The sequence below is a fragment of the Agelaius tricolor genome, unplaced genomic scaffold, assembly GCF_023055355.1.
Source record: "Agelaius tricolor isolate 1412-34295 unplaced genomic scaffold, bAgeTri1.0.p SCAF_7, whole genome shotgun sequence".
NCBI classification, from domain to species: Eukaryota; Metazoa; Chordata; class Aves; order Passeriformes; family Icteridae; genus Agelaius; species Agelaius tricolor.
Window position 1 is genome coordinate 37,314,699 of NW_027269267.1, and position 19,806 is coordinate 37,334,504.

The 19,806-nt window shown below is 37.7% G+C and overlaps 1 protein-coding gene across 2 annotated transcripts in view; it reads right to left on the minus strand.

Moving 5' to 3' along the window:
• GPC6 (glypican 6) overlaps positions 1-19,806 on the minus strand; it is a 732,729-nt gene that overhangs the window by 204,329 nt on the left and 508,594 nt on the right. For both annotated transcript variants that reach the window (XM_071430981.1, XM_071430980.1), the window contains exon 4: positions 5,478-5,643. In XM_071430981.1, the coding sequence (XP_071287082.1) occupies positions 5,478-5,643 (166 nt within the window). The remainder of the gene's footprint in view (positions 1-5,477; positions 5,644-19,806) is intronic.

Below are 19,806 nucleotides of genomic sequence, written 5' to 3' on the forward strand. Positions count from 1 at the left end.
GGGACAGTGGGATTGAGTGTACCCCCAGCAAGTTTGCTGATGACACCAAGCTTGCGTGCATGACAAGGCCAAGCTGGCACCAGTGCGGTGTGGTCAGCATGCTGGAGGGAAGGGCTGTGCCATCCAGGGGCTCAGAGGGGCCTTGACAAGTGGGTCTGCATGAACTTAATGAAATTCAGCAAGGCCAAGCACCAGGTTCTGCACCTGGATAGTGGCAGTGCCAGACACAACTACAGGCTGGCTGGAGAGGTGATTGACAACAGCCCTGCAGAGAAGGACTTGGGGGTGCTGGTTGATGGAAACCTCAGTGTGATCCAGTGGAACCCTGGGCTGCATTAAAAGCAGCATGGTCAGCATGGTGATGGAGGGGATTCTGCCCCTTCACTCTGCTCTTCTGAGACCCTACCTGGAGTGCTGCCTCCAGCTCTGGTGTCCCCAGCATGAGAACATGGAATGATTGGAGCAAATCCAGAGGACCACGAAGTTCATAAGAGGACTGGAGCACCTTCCCTACAAGGATAGGCTGAGTAAGTTGGGGCTGCCCAGCCTGGACAAGAGAAGGTTGCTTTGAGACCTCATAAAAATCACAAGAAAATAGTTAAGGATTACCATTACACTGATTTTTCTCTGAACCAAAGTGAATCTTGTTAATCCTGTTATAAGTTAATCCTGTAATAAGCCATTAAAAAAGTCAAATCAGGGTAGCACCTTGAAGCATTAAAAGAAAATGTCTATCTTTGCACATGGAACAGAGAAAGCACAGAGACACAAGGGCTTTTGTAAGCAGTAAATGAAGTTGATTGTGTATTTTTATCACTAAAACTTTCACTAAGAGTAAGTAGTTAAGGTTTCGTTGCATACTTTTTCTGAAAATAACCAAGGTGCTCTAAATGAGACTGAATGATGTACTCTTCCTCAGGAGAACTCCTAAGGTAAGTGTCTGAGTCATACTCATGGGAAGAAAAAAGGTATTCTTAAAGCACAACAAGAAGAATGCTAATTAGTAATGCAGAGCCATTGTAATGACAATAAGAGAAATAATTTTAACACTGTCAGGAGAATCTTTTGCTGAAGCCTTGCAGATATGATTTTCTCCTTTGGTGAAGCCTGGCAGGATGGAGGCAGGAGGAGGTGTCTGGCTCTCAGCTCTGCGGGCCTTGAATCCTGCAGTGTGAACACCCTGCATGCTGATCTGCCTTACTGCACAGTAGAGCTTATCAAATACACTCAGAGCAAAGCCACTTGCTCCCCACTCTAAGCAGAGGACATAAACTCTTGGCTCCTTTTCACAGGCAGGGATGCAGTCTCTGCTACTGCACAACTTCTCAAGTGTTTTCCACAATCTCCTGCCTAATAAAATATGGGGGTATGGTTGAGGTGAGTCTGAATTATCATTGAATAATTTGTAAGAAAAAAAAATAAAAATAGCCATGCAGTGTTAAACCTTCATGGATTGCATCTGACACACTGCTACACAGGCATTACACTGCATCACTAACTACAGCAACAAAGCATTTATCAATTACTTTGGATTTCCACAAAAAAAGCTCAGATACAGTAATTACTATGATTAAAACAACTATCTGGATTTTTATTCTTCTGTTGTGCTGAATTACTTCTACAAGAATTGTCATATTTGGCTCACAATCTTGCTAGATTTTCAGATTTAATATCATCTATGTTTTTATCTCAAGACAGAAGAAACTTAACTCTAAGGGCTAATTGTGAAAGAAATTCTCCAAAAAACAAGCGGGTTATGGCCACTTTGCTATCCTGAACCTGTAATTAAGGCAGCTGTCAGAATGAGATGCACTTGCTTCCATGGAAATGATCTTTTTGCAGCTGTTGATTCTGAAACTGAACGAGGATATGAAGAGAAAGTGTGGTGTCCACTGAGGTGGGCTCATTCCTCAGCTGATATTTCTGCTGGAGAAAAAGAGCAGTTGAAGGGAAATAAATGACCAATTATAGGGAAAGCTAAGGTTAAGGAAAGTCAAAGAATCTCAAGATAGGAACAGGGACTTAAATACAGGTTAGCAAGAGAAAGAGGAGTAAAAACAGTATTGCTGAAATTGGATGCCATTCCCTAAGATACAGGGGCTTTAAATTTTTGTAAGTGGGAATAATTTTATCCATCTCATCTGTTTTTGTGACAGAATGAACAGTGGGATGCCTGATTCTTATTGCTGTTAATTGGTATAGCTCCATGGAGAGAAGAATAATTTTGACTATATCTGTTGGGCCTTGAGAGAGAAAATCCCCTTTTCCCCACTCCACAGAATCAGTCAACTCCTCCCTGAGGCAATCTCCTTCCTCAGCAGTACAGTTCCTCTGCTCATGCATTTTATCTTGCATTTGCTAACTTTGCTTGAGACTGGTGCAAAGGAGATTATGATGGGTAACTGACAGGCAAAACATCAGAAGCAAGCTTTGCAAAATACACATTTTTAAAGGCAGTGTGGCGGGTTTGCTTTTAAATACCTCTTAAATATTTTATATCAATACCTGGAAGGTGCATTTTTTCATTACAGTTTTATAATTATAATAAGATATTAAAGACTGTCTCCCTTTCTCAGGCAAAATTCTGAGTTGCAGATGATCTGCTAGAATGAGATATGCAACATTTGGATTTTATCACACAGTAATATAGGCAACAAAATACAAAAAGCTTGTAATGAAACGTTACACAAAAAGGACACAGACTTTAAGGTGACAAACCAGGAAATATACAATAAGCCATTCATGCTGCTGCAGCTGTTTCACCTCCTACCAATTTTCACAGTCTATAAAATCTTGGAAAGCACCAGATGTTTAGGGGAAGTTGTCCTACTCTCCCTAGCTTTGAAAGAAGAGGCAAGATTTATTAGTGCTATATATATGTGATTTCAGTCCTGACTTCTATATTTATAAACTAGGTGAAACATGCAACACATCCTGTTGTCAAACAGCTCATTTACTTTCCTCTGCTCCTCCTCACGTGCAGATCTTGCCTGTTGCTGGACCATTGCTGTAACTACAGAACAATATCTGGACATGCAGTCCAAAACACAGGATTTACTTAGTTACTGGCAAACATATCTGAGAGTTTTCTCCTAGTACCAACTTCTATCAAAACAACCTTGCAATGCACAGATTATGAGCTAAGCAAAACTATCTTGTGTATGAATATGCACCAACATTTGGGATTCCTGCCTAGGCAGAGAATGTTAATGCACAAAATTATCTTTTTTTTCACTAGTGCATGGTTCCTAGTATTGGAACAGGGATAAAAACTGCTCATGCGTTATTTCCAATCTTTCATAGCTCAGCAGTGCTGTAAAATGCTGCTGTTCGTTTTAATTCAGTGAGTAGAAGTTTTGTTGTGTTTACCACTAAGGGAATTGCATGTGTTATTAGAAAGCCTCTGACAGCTGTCAGAGACAGAGACAACTTGCCTCATTTCAGTCTTTCATAAAGGAAGGACCCTCATCTTCAGCAAAGCTGTCAGAGGCCTGAAAAATGGGATAAAACAGAATACCTTTTCCAAACACATGAAAATCTTTGTATCTCCTCTATTTTCTCCCCCATAAAGTTACAGAGGGAAAGTTGTTTCATTAGAAGAAAGGGGAAATATAATTTGATTTATTTGTACTGTATACTGCCTTGTCATCACTGACCTGCAGGGATAATTGCATAGTAGCCTGCCCGACAAGGTATTTAATAAATTAGCGCTATGTTTTAACATAACATACAAGCTTTCATGCAGTTTTTATTTTCTGAGAGCAAGAACAATCAAAACCAAAGAGACATTGATGCAGACAAGGGCTTTGCAGCAAAGATTCTGAAAGTCTGAATCTGTAAGCATTTCCACACTTTCCAACACGTCTCACCATGCCCAGGACTCTCACTGAATTTAAAGCACCAGAAAAGGAAATCTTCTCTTAACAGCTCAAACCTTAACTTCCAGCTTTTGATTTAAACTGGTACTTGTCTTAATAAACTCTCTTGTTTCTTTTAGTTCAAATGTTTTGGGTTTCTTTTCTTAAAAGCCTACATTATTAATTTTTTAAAATCAGAATTAGCGACATTTCAGCACTTGCTCATCATTCAGTGACAAGGGAAGTAGCTTGCAATGTCCTTAACAGGTTAGAATTGTTTTCCCATCAGCTCCTACTTAGCTTTCTTATTTAGATTCTCCTTTTTACCCCAGTAATCCCACGGGTATCCCTCCATACAGCACTGTTTCTGATGTCAACTCCTTTAACCAGCACGAGAGACTGGGAAGGCAAATGCATCAGCATCATTTGTTTAATATTGTTGTCTGCATGCTATTTTTATAGCATGCTCAATGCTCGTTTTCATACTCTGATTCATTTTTCATCCTGTTTTCTTCTCCCTATCCATCTTGCACTGCTGAGTAAAGCAAAAATCCATGAATGAGTCAGAGTCAAATTTTCAAAGTCACATTGGTCAGTGGGGTTTGAAATTAAGCAGAATGAGATTGCTTATGTTTTATCTTTCCAAAAATAGAAAATAAATTTCCTTTCTTTGACTGCAATAAAGTGTTATCACATTTTTTCCAGCTGCATTTATTTTTCCAAAATCCAGTCTAGACTATGACATAGGCTAACTAGCTGTTCCATTCCTTCCATATTATCATCAGCCTTGTCTAATTGTCATCCTATTATATCACCAAAAGCAACTTAAAAGTAATATTTCTTGTTATATGTTATTCTTCTGGGAGGTTTTTTTTTTTGGTTGTGGGATTTGGGCTTTTTTTTTTGTTGGTTGGTTTTTTGTTTTGCTTTGCTTTGCTACAGGACAGATGAATGGCTCTTTAAGGGACAATTATTTCTTTCTTATTCTTCGTTTATTTGAGTGAAAAATTATGTGAATAAATTGTGGGAGCAGTATTTCTTAAATATATACTCTACGCCCCATTCTAACGTGAGGTTGCATGTTTGGTACCTTCTATTCAGTACACTGGAAGTGAGACATTAGCATATTTTAAGCAACAATGAGGAATTAAAAATTTCTCATATATGTAACTTTTAAAGCTTTTTGACCATGTACTACCAGAATTAAGAACAGCAGCTGTTGTGATTTATGTTGACTGGATGTTATACAATGTTATTATCTTCTCAGCTTGCAAGGGCCTCGTTTTAAGTTGTAATACATACTATTTCTGCCATGTTAAGCTTGTTATCAAATCCTCAACCAAATCTTTCTCAACATTTCAAATAGCATGTAATAATTCAGCTCAGGAGCCGTAACACCACATCATTCCTTTGGTAATATGAAATGTGAAACGTGACTGGCTTAGGGCATGGTGAGCAGTCATTCCTTACTGCAAGCCATGAAGTTCAATTAGAAAGCGAGCTGCATCTGCAGTTGCTTCATTCTGAATATTGACCAACAGCATCTTCTAACCTCACAGAACCCTGCAGAAATTTGATATTACCAGAGTTTCCTTGCACTAATATTGAAACTCTTCTTACCTATGAACAGATTCCACTCAGTATCCAAATCAGCCTGATTTGCTAGGCAGCCCTTCATTACATTGAGGCAATAGTTGTTGCAAGGTTTCACAGTGGGAAGTCCTCTGCAGTAAGGGCAGTACAACATCTTCATTAACGCCCGGATGCACCCTGGGGTGGGACTGACCTGCAGAGTTTAAGGCAGGGAAAGAAAAAGAAAAAGGAGGAAATCAATCTCCTGTTCTGTGAATCTCGGGGTGGCTGAGATTATGCCTCTCAAGCAGTAAATGCAGAAGGGGCAATTTGTGAAAAGAGCTCAACCCTTAATAACACCCTCCTATAAAGCTAATCAATTCCTGCCAATTATCTTCATTTAGCACAGCAGCGACTTTCAGGAATGCAAAAATCAACACTCCCCTACTGACAGCAGTGCTTGCCTCCCCAGCCCTCCCACACAAAATCTCCTGGAAAAGCAAAGGAAAAACATCCAGGGAATCAGCTGGGTAGTTAACTGACTGATCCTAGCATGGAGGATCCTGAGGAGGCTTCTCCCTCTTCCTATGTAAACTAGAACTGTCAGTCACACCAGCACTGGATTAAAATCTCCTCTTTATTAAAGCACAGTAAATCCAGGATAATCTTGACGGTTTCTATAAATTTATTCTGAACTACACGATGACAAAGGGATATCATTCCATTTTCAGACAAAAATAACCTTCTTTCTTCTCAGACAAATTCATAAAGAGATTAGACAGGGTTTGTTTGGGGTTTTTCTTTTTTTTTTTTGTATGCTTTTGACATCTCAAGTGACAAAAAGCATTATAGACAATCTAACGCATTTCAATTTTCACATCAGCATGGCACATGTCAGCACGTGTGAACTTCTCTTCTGTATTTAATTTTCTAATCTCAGACTTTAAAAGTCATATGTACTAGTAAAATATACGTTTTCAGGCCAGAGTTCCTAACATGGATTAAAATTGCACACTAGGTACTACTCACACTAGCATTTTGTCATGGTGCAGTGGAGCACAAGTATCTCATGCTGGATTGACAATCTAGAGCAATGACAAAGAGCTGCAGGTTCCCCAGTGATTTCAAAGTTCCTGGACAGGAGATTGCAAAGCAATGGCACTCCTTTCACTCAACCTGTTGGTTTATGAATAAATGCATCTCTACTGATATAAATTTGAAGGGATTAAACTATTTTTCCATAATAATGGTAACTTGTGCTGAAAGCATGAATCTAACTTTGCACTACAGTGCTACAGGCTGAGCTGATTGATGTCACTCGTATTATCAGGATTGTACTAAAATTGTGTTTCTTTTCTTTTTTTCTGGAATTTGTTTCTCCCTTTTTGATGTTAAATCATTGATTTTTAGAGAACTATACAGAACATAGTCTTTACACAGGACATTTTTAAATTAAAATGGTTCTGAGATATAGCACATGCTTCTGAATATGCTCGGAAGGGATTTTTGCTTTGGTTTCCTAGGGACTAACTTCTGCACTTTACTAGCAGAACACTGATGGTATGTGTGAAGGTATATTTATCCATCCTTTTCCAATAGCTTTTGAACCATCAGCCAGTTTCAATCAAATTTAACTGAGCACTTCAGGTCTCAGAACATTAAGATCCTACATGTTTTTTCTTTTAAACAGACAGTTGAGAGAAAAAGAGGAGAGAGGCTCTATTATTGCCTTTATTGAGGAAAAGGGTGAAACATGAGGTCAACTCCTCATAGATATCAAAGAATCCACATTGAAAATGATGTTATGAATGACCCATTGGTTAGAAAAAGCACAAGGGGAAACTTCCTCATTGAACACCTTATTGGTGTTCAGAACAGCAGAAAATCCAAATTCAAAAAAAGGTGGACTTTATTATTTTCACTGCTCAGAACTACTTTTTAGAGTCACTTATCCAACTGCTGTATACCTCCAAACCTAGAACATGTCAATTTTTACAAAAAGACTAGCACCATAGAAGGAAGAAAGCAGAATACTTATATTTACGGTCAAAAACAGAATCTTCAAATTTGCATTGAAATTGCTGCTTAAAGCCAGAGATATTTTCATTTGTGAGTATTGAGAGTTTTATCAGTTAGGTTCCTTTCATGCCTAAAGTTATGCTTCTTCCCTGTTCCTGTAGTCTTGTCAATGCCAAGTTATCAGCACCTAGTTGACCCCTAAATTCAGCTGGAATCCACATATTTTCCCATCCATACCTTCTCAAATCCACTTTGGTACTTGTGCTGACATATATCTATAAGATCTTCATCTTATACAAAAACTTCCTGTCAATCTAATTCTTGAAAAACACGTCTAAAAAAGAGAAGACACTCCCTGTCTTTATATTATATATTACCTTTCTTATTTTGTCTTTATAGAGAGCAGATAATATCAATATTTATGTGAGCCTTATTTTATAGTGATTGTGCTTTACTCTGCCAGAAATCCAGATCATGTCCCAGATCTGCTAGGACAGGACCCTAAAGGCCAGTTAGAGTATCTATTTACACAGGCTGTGTGAATCTTAAATTCTTGTCACATTACACAAGTCCTTTAACAGAGTACTCCTGATCACACTTCCCTGTGAAGAAGTCAGGATAACTTCCAACCCCTCAAAAAGAATGAGCAGGACCCAGGTGTATCATATCTTGCCTGAGTGTCTTAATATATCAGACAAAATGGTGGCATCATTAACAGCATTTTACAAGAAAGCAAGGTGCTCTGCTTATGTTAGGAGTGAAGTAATACCTTTTTTAAGAGAAGCAGCCAAGAGGTGGGTCAAAGCAAAGAGCAGATGGAGAAGGTTTCTACAGAAGCCTCTGTCATGTTATTTATATCTGCATCTGACTTATCTACGTCATCCTCTGACAAAGACTAGCACAAGCAGATCCTTGCTGATCAAGCTGGATGTTGCAGAACTTGGTATCAAAGTGTGCTATACTGGTGACATAAAATACAAGCACAGATGAATTGCTGTGCCTGCTGGCTTGCATTCACTTCCCTTACTGCTCACACCTCCTGCTCCAAGCTGGCCACATCCCATACTACCACATCGTATTGGCACTACACCTCCCCTGGGTTCCACTTAGTGCCTGAGTGACTAAAATACACAATTATTATTTTGGGTAGTTATTTTTCAGCTCAAAGTGTTCTGAATAATAGGAGTCAGTAGTGCAGGCAGTGGGAGTAAAAGGAAGCTAAATATAATCTTGTGTGTTTTGAAGTGAGACCGGAGGTTTCATAGGGCTTAGACTATTCTCTGCTCAGTGTTGAAAGAAGGGAGGGGGCCACAACAGGACAGGTTCATGCAGGTTTCTGGAGACAGTGTCTATCCTGCCTAAAGTGCATTGCAGGGGGAGAAAGGTGGAGAGGTCCAAAACACATCTGTGAAGAGGGCTAACAATTAAGCTGTGACTCAAGCAAGGGATTAGTCCCCTTCTCAATCCTACTCCATATTCACTTGTCACTTAGCAGTACTGGTGTGCCTTTAGGTATCCAAACTGTGGGTCAGAGAAATATTACCAATTGCACAGCTACTTTAGAAGTCCAAAGGCTAAAAGTTAAATGCTGTATTACAGCAGTTAAGTGCTTTTCTGAACCTAGTCTTCAGTGAGCCGATTTCAGCTCTGAGATTCAACTGTTTTTTCTGTACCTTTGTTTTCAAAGAATACAGTTAGATCTTTTTCTTCCCTCAACAACAGCATATCTCTCATGCAAAAAATAGTTAAATCTTGGTCTAAGTTTCTGATATCTTGGTAAGAACCAAAATATAAAAAGAATCCAACTTAGAGTGTGAGTATTTCAGAAAGCTACGAACTCCTGAAGTCTGGAGATATCACAGAAAGTTGTTTTTGAACCACCTTCTTGCTGCTGGAAAATGCTATGAAATGCATTTTGAAAGCCCATTTCTCATTTCCATCTTAAAAGAAAATAATATTCAGAGCCTCTCACACTTAAGTACTTTTCTGCAGACCAGCCAAAAAGCAGATATTAATTTCATTCAGAGGTATTCAAAACCTCAAAACCTGCGTTTCCTGAGGAGAGGTGTTTCTCAGCTCAGGAGTTTCAACATTTTTTCTGTAAGTAATATTTTTGCATGGGTACAACTTTGGTTTTTTGTCTTTTTTTTTTCTTTTCAAACACGTTGCAATTGGCTCTACAATAATCGCAGCAGAGAAATTTGCATAGACTTCAAAGTTTAGAAATAACTGGTTCATACCTAAATCATATAAATCAGTTGGATCACACTGAATGACATAACTGGGGAAACTGCTATAGAGGAGTCATTCACTACTGCATTCTGTCTCCCTGACTGACTAGGACAGCTTCATTTTAGCATAAGCGTACGTGGAATACAGCACATCAGAAAAGTGCCTTTCTGAGCTTTGATTGAGCCTAGTAGCTTCAGGACATGTTACATTACTGCATTTTGTAACATTTTCTGACAGCTTCTGCTTTACCTAAATGCATGTTTTTGCATACATGCAAAACCCCCCAAAAGCAATATTCTTAAGGGCTTCATTACTGAACACTTGTTTTCCCCCTTCAGAAAGTCTAGGAAGAATATTATTTCATCTAGAAGAGAGATTTTGCAATGGTGAACTTGCAAATATAAATAATTGAGGAGAGAACTTATTTGGGTAAAAGCCAGGAAATTTTTACTCTCTTGTAACACTGCATTTGCAGACTGCTTTGTAATGTATTTGACCTGTTTTTATAATCAAAATCCTTGGCTTTGTCAAGTATACAAATATAAATCTTTTTTTTGGATACAAAAAATCAGAGAAACTTATTAAACAACTGGTCACCTTTAGAAGGATCAAATATATTGAGACATGGTTTCTCTTTTATTTGTAGGAGATTTCTTACCAGAGTAGCTGGTATATGTTGTCTGGTAATAAGGTAGGGGTGTTCTTCCAAAGTTATATTGAATGTACCTAAACTCACAGAGTAAGTCCATACACCATACTTAGGTCCAAACCCTGTCATTTCTTGCCATAAAATAAAATTTGTCAAATATGAGCAAAATGAATCACTGCTGAGATCACATCAGGGAACACACATACTTCCTATGTTTCCTGTGCACCCAAAGGAACTCCTCCCACTTGAAATCATGGAGTCACTCTTTAGCATTAAGACCTTGTAGGGGAAACTGCTGGGAGGAACCAGCCGATCCAACCAATTTGCCATGAAAATAGATATTCTTTAAAAATGCCTTTTTGAAGGAGAGGAGGATTAGATTTTATGCTTCACAAGCTCTACAAATGCATTTACATTCAAGCTGCTGGATTAAAATTGGAAATTTCCACTTCTTTCCCATTGGTTGTTCAAGATGAGGGTGAGGTATATTCCTGCAATCCCATGTAAACGGTCTGTAAGTGGAGAGAATTTTGAAAGGAATCACTGTCTAACAACTAAGTGTTGGCTAAATCACCCAGCTTTCCTCTTAGCAAGCTGATGTATGTCCAGCAAAGGAATGGTGCTCACTGTCTGAGAAACTGAGGTACTGGCATCCTTAAATTATTTTTGGATCTCTGTATAGTCCATCTACTTAATGAGAGAAAAATGAATGTTTCCCAAGCATTATTTTATTCATGGCCTAAATATCTCAAGAGTTTATATAGGACTAGAATCACAGAATCATAGAACATGTTGAGTTGGAAAAGACCTATCAGGATCATTGAGTCCAACTCCTGCACAGCACCATCCCCAAGAGTCACACCTGAGAGAATTTTCCAAACGCCTCTTGAGCTCTGTCAGGCTGGTGCTGTGACCACTGCCCTGGGGAGCCTCTTCCAGGGCCCAACCCTCTGGGGGCAGAACCTTTTTCTAATATCCAACCTAAACCTCCCCTGACACAACTCCAGGCCATTCCCTCAGTCCTGTCACTGTCACTGCAGAGAAGAGATCAGTGTCTGCCCCTTCTCTTCCCCTCATGAGGAAGCTGTAACTGCAATGGGGTCTCCCCTCAGTCTCCTCCTGGCTGAACAGCCCAAGTGACCTCAGCTGCTCCTCATATGGCTTCCCCTCCAGGCCCTTCAGTATCCTTGCACTATGAAATGCTTATGCATGAGGCCAGGTCAGGGTTTTAACTTGCATACATTTGAATGTCTTGACTAACTTCAAGAAGTCTCCTTACATTCTTTCACCAGAAAGTTAATCTGTAGAGAACTCCATAGTACAGTTCTAGGGATTCCTGTCCCAAAATCCTCCACAGTTTAATTCTAGCATTACTATCAAATATTCTATTTAAAGATCAAAGGGGACATAAGGATTAGTTGTTCATGCTTGTGATTTCAGAAGAAAAGGAAGAAGAAAAACATTTAATTAAGAATTGCATTCAATGTGCTAGTACTGAGGAAGTTTCTCCTAAGCACAAAACCTGTAATTTCTGACCACCAATTATAGCAATGATGTAACCAGGATCAGACTGAGATGTATCACAAAGCACAATTTATAGGGCATGCAAGATTATTAGAAACCTTTGGATCACACATCCTAAGAATGTTTTCTTTAATTTCATCTTTAATTTCATCTTTAATTAACTTCAGGACAATGACTAAACTTCAGCGCAATCAGTGACTATTTTTTGCCATATACCTTTGACATTTTCTTCTCCATATGTTACAATTACTCCCTATTGATTTTTTTGTTGTTGTTTGTTTTTATTACTGGGAAAAGCGGGTAAAGCTTAGCTGGTAATGATGGTTTTGTTCCTTTTGCTCTTTCTTTTCTTCAGAGAAGATCTGCTCACTGTTGGATCCAAGTAATTAAATTTTCTTTTTGTCCATATTTTGTCTGTTTTCATGAACACTGTGTTATTGCTGATTTAATTTAACAGTCAAGGTATCAAGAAAGTTCTTTTCAGTGGATTTCAGCTGAAATTATGTCTGTATGTATCCAATTATAACTACATAGAAATATTAACAAGATTTTGAATGCACTATTGAAGTATTTCTCATTGCTTCAGACTGGCTCATAGAAGCTAAACTCAGTTCACTGCTTTCACAGATAGCATAATCTGATATAAAAATAGAAGTATTGCATCAGCCATACCTAGTTAGGAATTTATGTTGTAGAAGGTAAATTTGAGAATATTTGCTTATATTAACCAAAAGTCTAGTCTAATACTAATCTCCTAAAGACAAAAATAGCTATCTTTTTAACAATTTCATCCCAGTTGACTGAAAGCTGGAAGAGCTGTTTTAAGTACTGCAGCTTTGTACTAGTACCTATGACTTTGTGCTTGAATTATATCAAACTGAAAATAAAAAACTACAGCCCTTTAAGCAGCTGCAAAATTCCCACAATCCTGGGATAGTACATCTTATTAATATGATGAGACAAAACATGGTCGTTTTAATTTTAATATATTAATATCCCACAAAATATTTTTCTAGCAAATGTATAATGTATAGTACAAGATGTTCATTAAATAATTAGAAAAAAATTAGGTCAATATAGTTGAACCCTAGATAAGTTTTATAATGTAACAATAAAAATGACACATTTACTACCTGATAACAAACCATGCAGCACTAAGAAAGAAGAGGAAGTTTTAGCCATTGTTCTTGTCCAACTGAGATGTCCTTTGCCAGTATCCAAGGCTTTGAAATAATGAGAAACATGGCAACTATTTTTCTAAAGCCTGTTAAAATTAGAGGCATTTTTCTTACTTATTTTGTCATCTCAGTTGTGTTCCAGTATGTGCATAATTCTGGAAGGTGTACTAATATTGCCCCTCTATTTAGCAGATGAGAAACCATAAAATATTACAAGGAATAAAGAAATTCCTTTATAAAGGGATTTAAGTATATAAACCCCTAAAAGTTATGCATCAGAATTTTTGAGCACTACCTATGGGCATCACTCTTATCTATAATTTGCCTAAGTTATCACAACATGTAATTGTGAAAGTGGTCATATGAAAATAATGGCTGGAAGTCTCTAAGAGATTACAGCAGGAGGCTGAACATCAAATAATAAATAACTGTTGGAGAGGTCAGTTGTAGAATTTCACAATTTCCCTACAGAAGTCAAGAGCAAAAAAAGACAAGGTCAAAATGTTCAGATGTTTACTTGGGTGAGACTGAAGCTCTATTTACAGAAAAAAAGAATAGCCTCCCCTATTTTTAGGAAACTAGGAAAATTACTTATCAGATGATCTGAATACAGAAAATCTAAATTTAGAAAGCCACTTGAAAAGCAGCAGTCACAAGATATTTTGTGTAAAGCTTATTTTTTAATCTCTTGATTCACTTCTGAATGACATTTTAAAGAATATTTTTACAAAATAAAATGTTTGAACACTCAGATATAAATATTAAAGTGTTCTTAAATCCTGTTTTACCTGTCAGAAACATAATTAAATTCAAACAAACTTGGTGGGAGCGAAAATTTATTTGACTTACAAACATGCAAGATGAGAAAATACTCCAGGATACAAGGATTTACATCCCATGAGATATCACTGAGCTGAAAAATCTGCCCTGCAATTTTTGTGGAAGAATATTTATCTTTCTCATCTGTTTTTAGAGTAATCCCACATTAAACAGAATTTGAGGTACAGATTCCATCTGTTACTTTCCTAGAATTTCGAGGACAACCCTAAGGTGAAAAATCTCAGAAATAATTTCTTCCATCCACTCCCAGAGGATGAAAAGTTTTCCAGTACACAGAAACAAAGAAGGAATCTCACAGCTGTTAGGCTTTCAAACCCCATCATTTCTTCTGGAATGTAAACTTTAAGACACTCTCTTAATAAAAAGTAGCTGCTCTGCTTTCTTCTTAGAGCAAAAATATCTAAACTGCCTCTCACTTAAAAGAGAGTGGGCTCATTTCTTTCAGATTCCTGCTCCCTGTGAGGAAAAAAAACCTGCTGTAGAGAAGTAGGTTAAGTATTGCCCAGGTACAAATCATAAATAGAAAGGGAAGTCCTTGATAATCTGGAAATCAAACCCCCAGATAAGCAGAAGGAAAAGCTCTGAGAGAAAGAGAACTGTCACAGCAGGAGATAATGATCAAATCGTGCACTTAGACGTTTTGTGCAGCAGTATGGGGATAAGAAAGTGATGTGAAGAATGGTCAAAGTCATCCTACTTGCAACACCCACGAAGTTTGAAATGCAGACTATATACCTGAGAGCATTCTTGCTGATTGCCTATGATTCACCATGCCAACCAAAAAAGCACCTGCGAAGAAAAGCAGTTCTCTCAGAGAGAGAGAGAGAGGCAAAACTGCTCTGATCACTCACAAGTACTCACAAGCACCTCTCCTTCACGGTCTACTGATGTGTGAATTGTTTCACTGCCTTAAAAAGGGCATGAATCAGAGTGGTGGAAAGGGCTGTGGGATGTCTTATTTGTGCGGTGTCAGCAACAACACACTCATGAGAACAAAATAAATGCATACATAATATTGGCAGTCTTGGCTGATGACAAGTTATGCAATAATTCGAGGTGACAAGTGACAACAGATTGACCCAACTTGTTCCCGTTCCTTCCTGCTCTGAGAAACGTGGAGTCAAGATGCAAAAGACACTTTAAAGTTTATAGTAAGGTGGTCACTAAATAGTAATGTGATCGCTATTGGAATTAGATGACAATGGCAATCTCTTAGAAACAGCGAGCAAGGATTTGTAGATTCCTTCCAGCTGTTTTCTCGTGTAATTAGTGAATTGTCTGGGCTGCATATTCACAGTGACAAAAGGTAGGAACTGGGTAGATCAGTACTAAAAGGAGGGTATTTTTGCTAGAGAAAAAAAAAAAAATATGAGTAATGAAGCAGAAAAGTCCAAATTTGATGGCTTTGCCTACTTTTTAAGACTCATCATATTCTTATATTGAACATTTTTCAGGTAAATTCAAATGGTAAAATTTCATTACTAGCCTGGGGCTATTGGGGAAAAGAGGCTAAGGAATATCCATAGAAATCAAACAAGATTTTTCAAGTTGCTCATGTTCTTGGTCCTGCTCCATGAAAATCAAAAGACCAAATAAAGAGTGCCCAGTTTTGAAACAAAACATTCACTCTGATTATTCCCAATAAGCTGGTCACACTGTGTCAGAGACAGGTTAGGTACCACACACAGTCATCAAGGCACTAAGGAATGAGAAGCCTGCTTTAAAGAGGGACTGTTTTCTGAAGACTCTGCAGCCCAGTAAAAAGCAAGATGTCAATTTTCTGGGACCAAATAGAATATAATGTTTTGCTTATTCTCCTTTTTAATGTTATGATGGGAATTAAGCACAAGATGGACCACAACAGACAGGACAGTAAAACAAATTCTATGTGAATCATATGCAAGTACAGAAATATTTACAGATATGCAGAAATATTTACAGATATGCAGAAATATTTAATGATTTTCTTGTGTTCTAAAGGGAAGAAGGATGTCAGATCTTGAAGGTATCCCAGCAAGGATCTAGTCAGATACCTTGCTATGTACCAATAATCAATCACAAAGTCTTGGTAATATATTCAGTGTAGCACAGAGGCAGCAATACTTTAAAAATAGTTCACCATCTATTTATAGGATCCATAAATTCCCACCGCATTCCGTGGGCCCAAGTCATGTGAGATCACCCGACAGCTCCATGTTAACATTTCCTCCTTATGGTCTTTCTAATATTCTTGTTAGGTTTTCAGAGAGCTACTTGTAAATATAAGTACCATATATAAAATATTTAGCAGATGCTCAAGTGCACCTTGGGATGATGACTATGGTCTGGAATGACCTGTTTATGGGATGTGTGCTCCCATTTCTGCTAAGTATCACACTTGTAGTTTTTAGAACTGCATAGCTGAGAGTAAATCTTCATCTCATAATTTTATTTTCTTTTATTTCCCTTTTAATCCCTTCCTCATAACTCCTTACCTATAGAAGAAAACATAAAACCAGAGGGATCCTCCCTAGTGTCTGTGTGTCCTACTTCCAGGACACTACAACAGAAACATAGGGAGATGATTAAAACAAGAATAGTTAGGAAAATAAATGTTTCTGTGAACAATGATTCTTCTCAGAATTTTGTCTCTGAGTTGTACACTAGAGAAAAACATGATCCAAAGTACTAGTACTGGATGACTACATGATAGGAAGTCAAGTATATAATTTCCCAGAGAATGTTTTGCATATTAAAACAAACTACTTGTGTGTAAAAGATTCAACTTTCCTCTTTCTTCATGCTCAGATCCACATAAACATAAGAAAACCTGAAATCATGTATGAAAAAACTAAAATTAGACACATTGTCTTTTCCCTGATAGAAGAAGGGTGAACTGCAGAGGCAAATTGCTTTTATGACACCTAGTATTATAATAATATACTTTGGGTACTGTAATTTTTGGGAAATAATTCCAATGGAAAGTAAGGACATTGTAGCATCAGTTTGAAAGAAGCAAGTACCAAATAAGAGACAATTTGTCAAGTTTAAGCTGCTATTTGTTTATGCCTGCAGGAAGCAGATCAAACCTAACGATTAAAATATATCTGACAATCAGATTTACTTTTTCTTTTATTTAGAGATGGACTGTATGTGAAATTTGCTATTAAATCTTCATTTAACTTACCCTGAATTTTAGGTTGATGTACAAACCAGAAAGAGTGTCTACAACCATATGGAAATATTTTTAATATCCTGTTCCTCATAAATTCTCAGCAGGTAAGATGTTATTCAGATAACTTTTTCCTTTACCCAAAACTGAGCAAGAAAAGTCATTTTGTGTAGGGCTGACTAGTATCTAAGAGGCAGCAGATCTACAAATTAGAAAAATAAAAGAAGATATTAAGGAGGTAAACAATATAGCCTAAAATTATTTTCTTTTGCTTAGAAATTTTGCCAGAGTAATTTAAACCCCAGAAATTTCAGTTATCTCTATGAACTACTGTAATTGTATTGATTTACAGTTCTTACTTTCTCAGGTGAAGAAATCATTCTTTTATGTGTCATCTTTTAGATCTGTCAACAGCCCTTGGAAGTGCTGATATTATATCATCCTCAGTGCTCTGCAGTATTCACTGAAGCCCTGTCCCAGATGCACACTTCCCAGCTGTTGCCTTAGATCATGTGCATCATCTTTTCTTATCACTTTATTATCTGATACATCCCCAGCTTAATGATTTTATATTTAATGGATTTGGAAGACATGGGAAGAAGTAATAATTTCCTCCATCCACTCCATGCATCAGCCCAAAAGTGCGGCGCTTCCAGTTATTGTGGCCACATCGTGATTGCATGTGAGGATGGGATATCTGTGCATAAACCCCCCTGTGTGCTTTCATCTTTTTTTTAGGTGGACTCTGGATCTGTCATGTTTGCACAGATCCTCTGGTGATGCAGTCAGTGGCCACAATACCAGCCCTTGACTGAGGGCCTGATGCAGCCGCTGCAGCGATGCTCTCTGTGGAGATCTCCTGAAATCTCAGCCTGAGACACAGTGCAAAAGGGGGAAGGCTTGTACCTGGGAGTGCTCTTGTCCCTGCTGGTGTCATTCTGTCCCTGCTGGTGACTGTCACAGTCTTTCTAAAAAAAAAAAATAGGGCAGTGTTGGTTGTACTGTTGACTGCACTGGTCCTTAACACACCTGCAACTAGACCAAGGAAAGGATTTATGTATTTCTCCCTCAGCATACCAAGTTCTCCTTTAAGAAAGTGAAAGAAGCTCTACAGCTTGTAAAATAAGATGTCAGTCCTTGCTGGATGAAAAAAACCCATTCATCTTGAACCTCAAAGGACCACACAGATTGGAGTGAATAACAATTTGACCCATGTCTCTAAGTGAAAAATGACTGAATTTATTGCTGGCTAAGTCAGAAAACCCAGTAAAAGGAAAATATATCTAATGCTTTTTAATGGCTACCTGGCAGTAAATTTGTATTTAAGCTATTCCATTGCCATTTGTCTTTATTTGATTAAGCCACCTGATTTATTAAACATGCTGGAATACAATTTATGTCCAGCAATATAATCCACCTAGTGGTCTGGTTTCCAGAACCACAGGGATAAACACTCTCAAACCATAAAGGCACTCTCAGTGCCAGATATCCATTTATAATGCCTGCAGAATGATGTCTCTTCCTTATCATCTCCGGTATGGATGAACTGTCAGCTACCCCACAACCTCTTTCCAAACCTTTTAAAAGTAAGGAAAGTCTGTCGTGTCCAAAACACAAAGGTATTTCACAAGATGGGAGAGATGCAATATTATTCAGTGCAGAAATATTATTCACCTTCAGTGAAGAAGACAACAGGAATACCACTGTGAAATCAGCACTGCTTTAAAGACAGCTTTGGCAAGTAACATTGGAACAAAAATGTACAAAACAATGTTGCAGAAATGCTCCCTTGTGCAAGATGACTTCAGGAAGTGGATTCTTACTATAAGCAGCCCTTTACAACCCATATATCTCATTCCCATTCCTATATCTTGTTCTACCTATTATACTCTTGGCTGGCTGTGTGGACACACAAAATGGTGAGATCAGTGACATTGCTGCCGCTAGAGATGGAACAAAAATACTGCTGGGCACCTATTACAATGAGAAAGAGTTCAAGAAATGAAAAAAAAAGACAAAAGAAAACACACTTAGCCAAGACTGAAATCCTGAAGCACAGGAGTCAGCCTCTCTTCCCACTTGTCTCTCTCACCCTACAGTTGTCAAGGCCACTGAAAAGCAAGTTGAATCTGAAAAATTTCACTATAGCTGGATTTCTTCATTCAGAGGAAAAGCGCTAACAAAATGCTTTACATGTTATCACTCCAATTAAAGTCTATATATTCCCTCTGTAGTAGTTGAAAATGTGAAAATTTTAACACCATTGCTTATGAACATAGGTGCACAAGAGAGAAAAGAAATTTCTTCAATATTAACATAACATAACGGGCTTTAACATAATTATTTTGCTATATTATCATTTAATGGCCAATCACATGCTACTGAATGAGCAAGCAAGCCCCTTATGCACTGCATTTTATTTGTTTATTTTTAGAATGCTTAAATACCAAGTGACAACTCGAGATGGTTACTAAAGGAAGCCATTTCATTAATTACTCCTCTAAGAAGCTGATTTTTCTCTTTCTCTCTCATAAGAGAAGTTTTAAAATGAGAATAATGTTCCAAATAGAAAAGTCCACAATATGAGCTAAGTAAGAGTTAGATATCTGACTTAGAGTACAGTACAGTCTTGCAGAGGCTGCATTTGTTTCGTTACATGTTTATCTTTTATGCTCTATAAAAGATCTTGGTTTATATTCTTTTATTTAAAAAGAAAAAAATACAAAACAAAAAAAGACTTGTGGATATGAAGCTTTTTTAAATATGGTGGGATACCATGAAAAG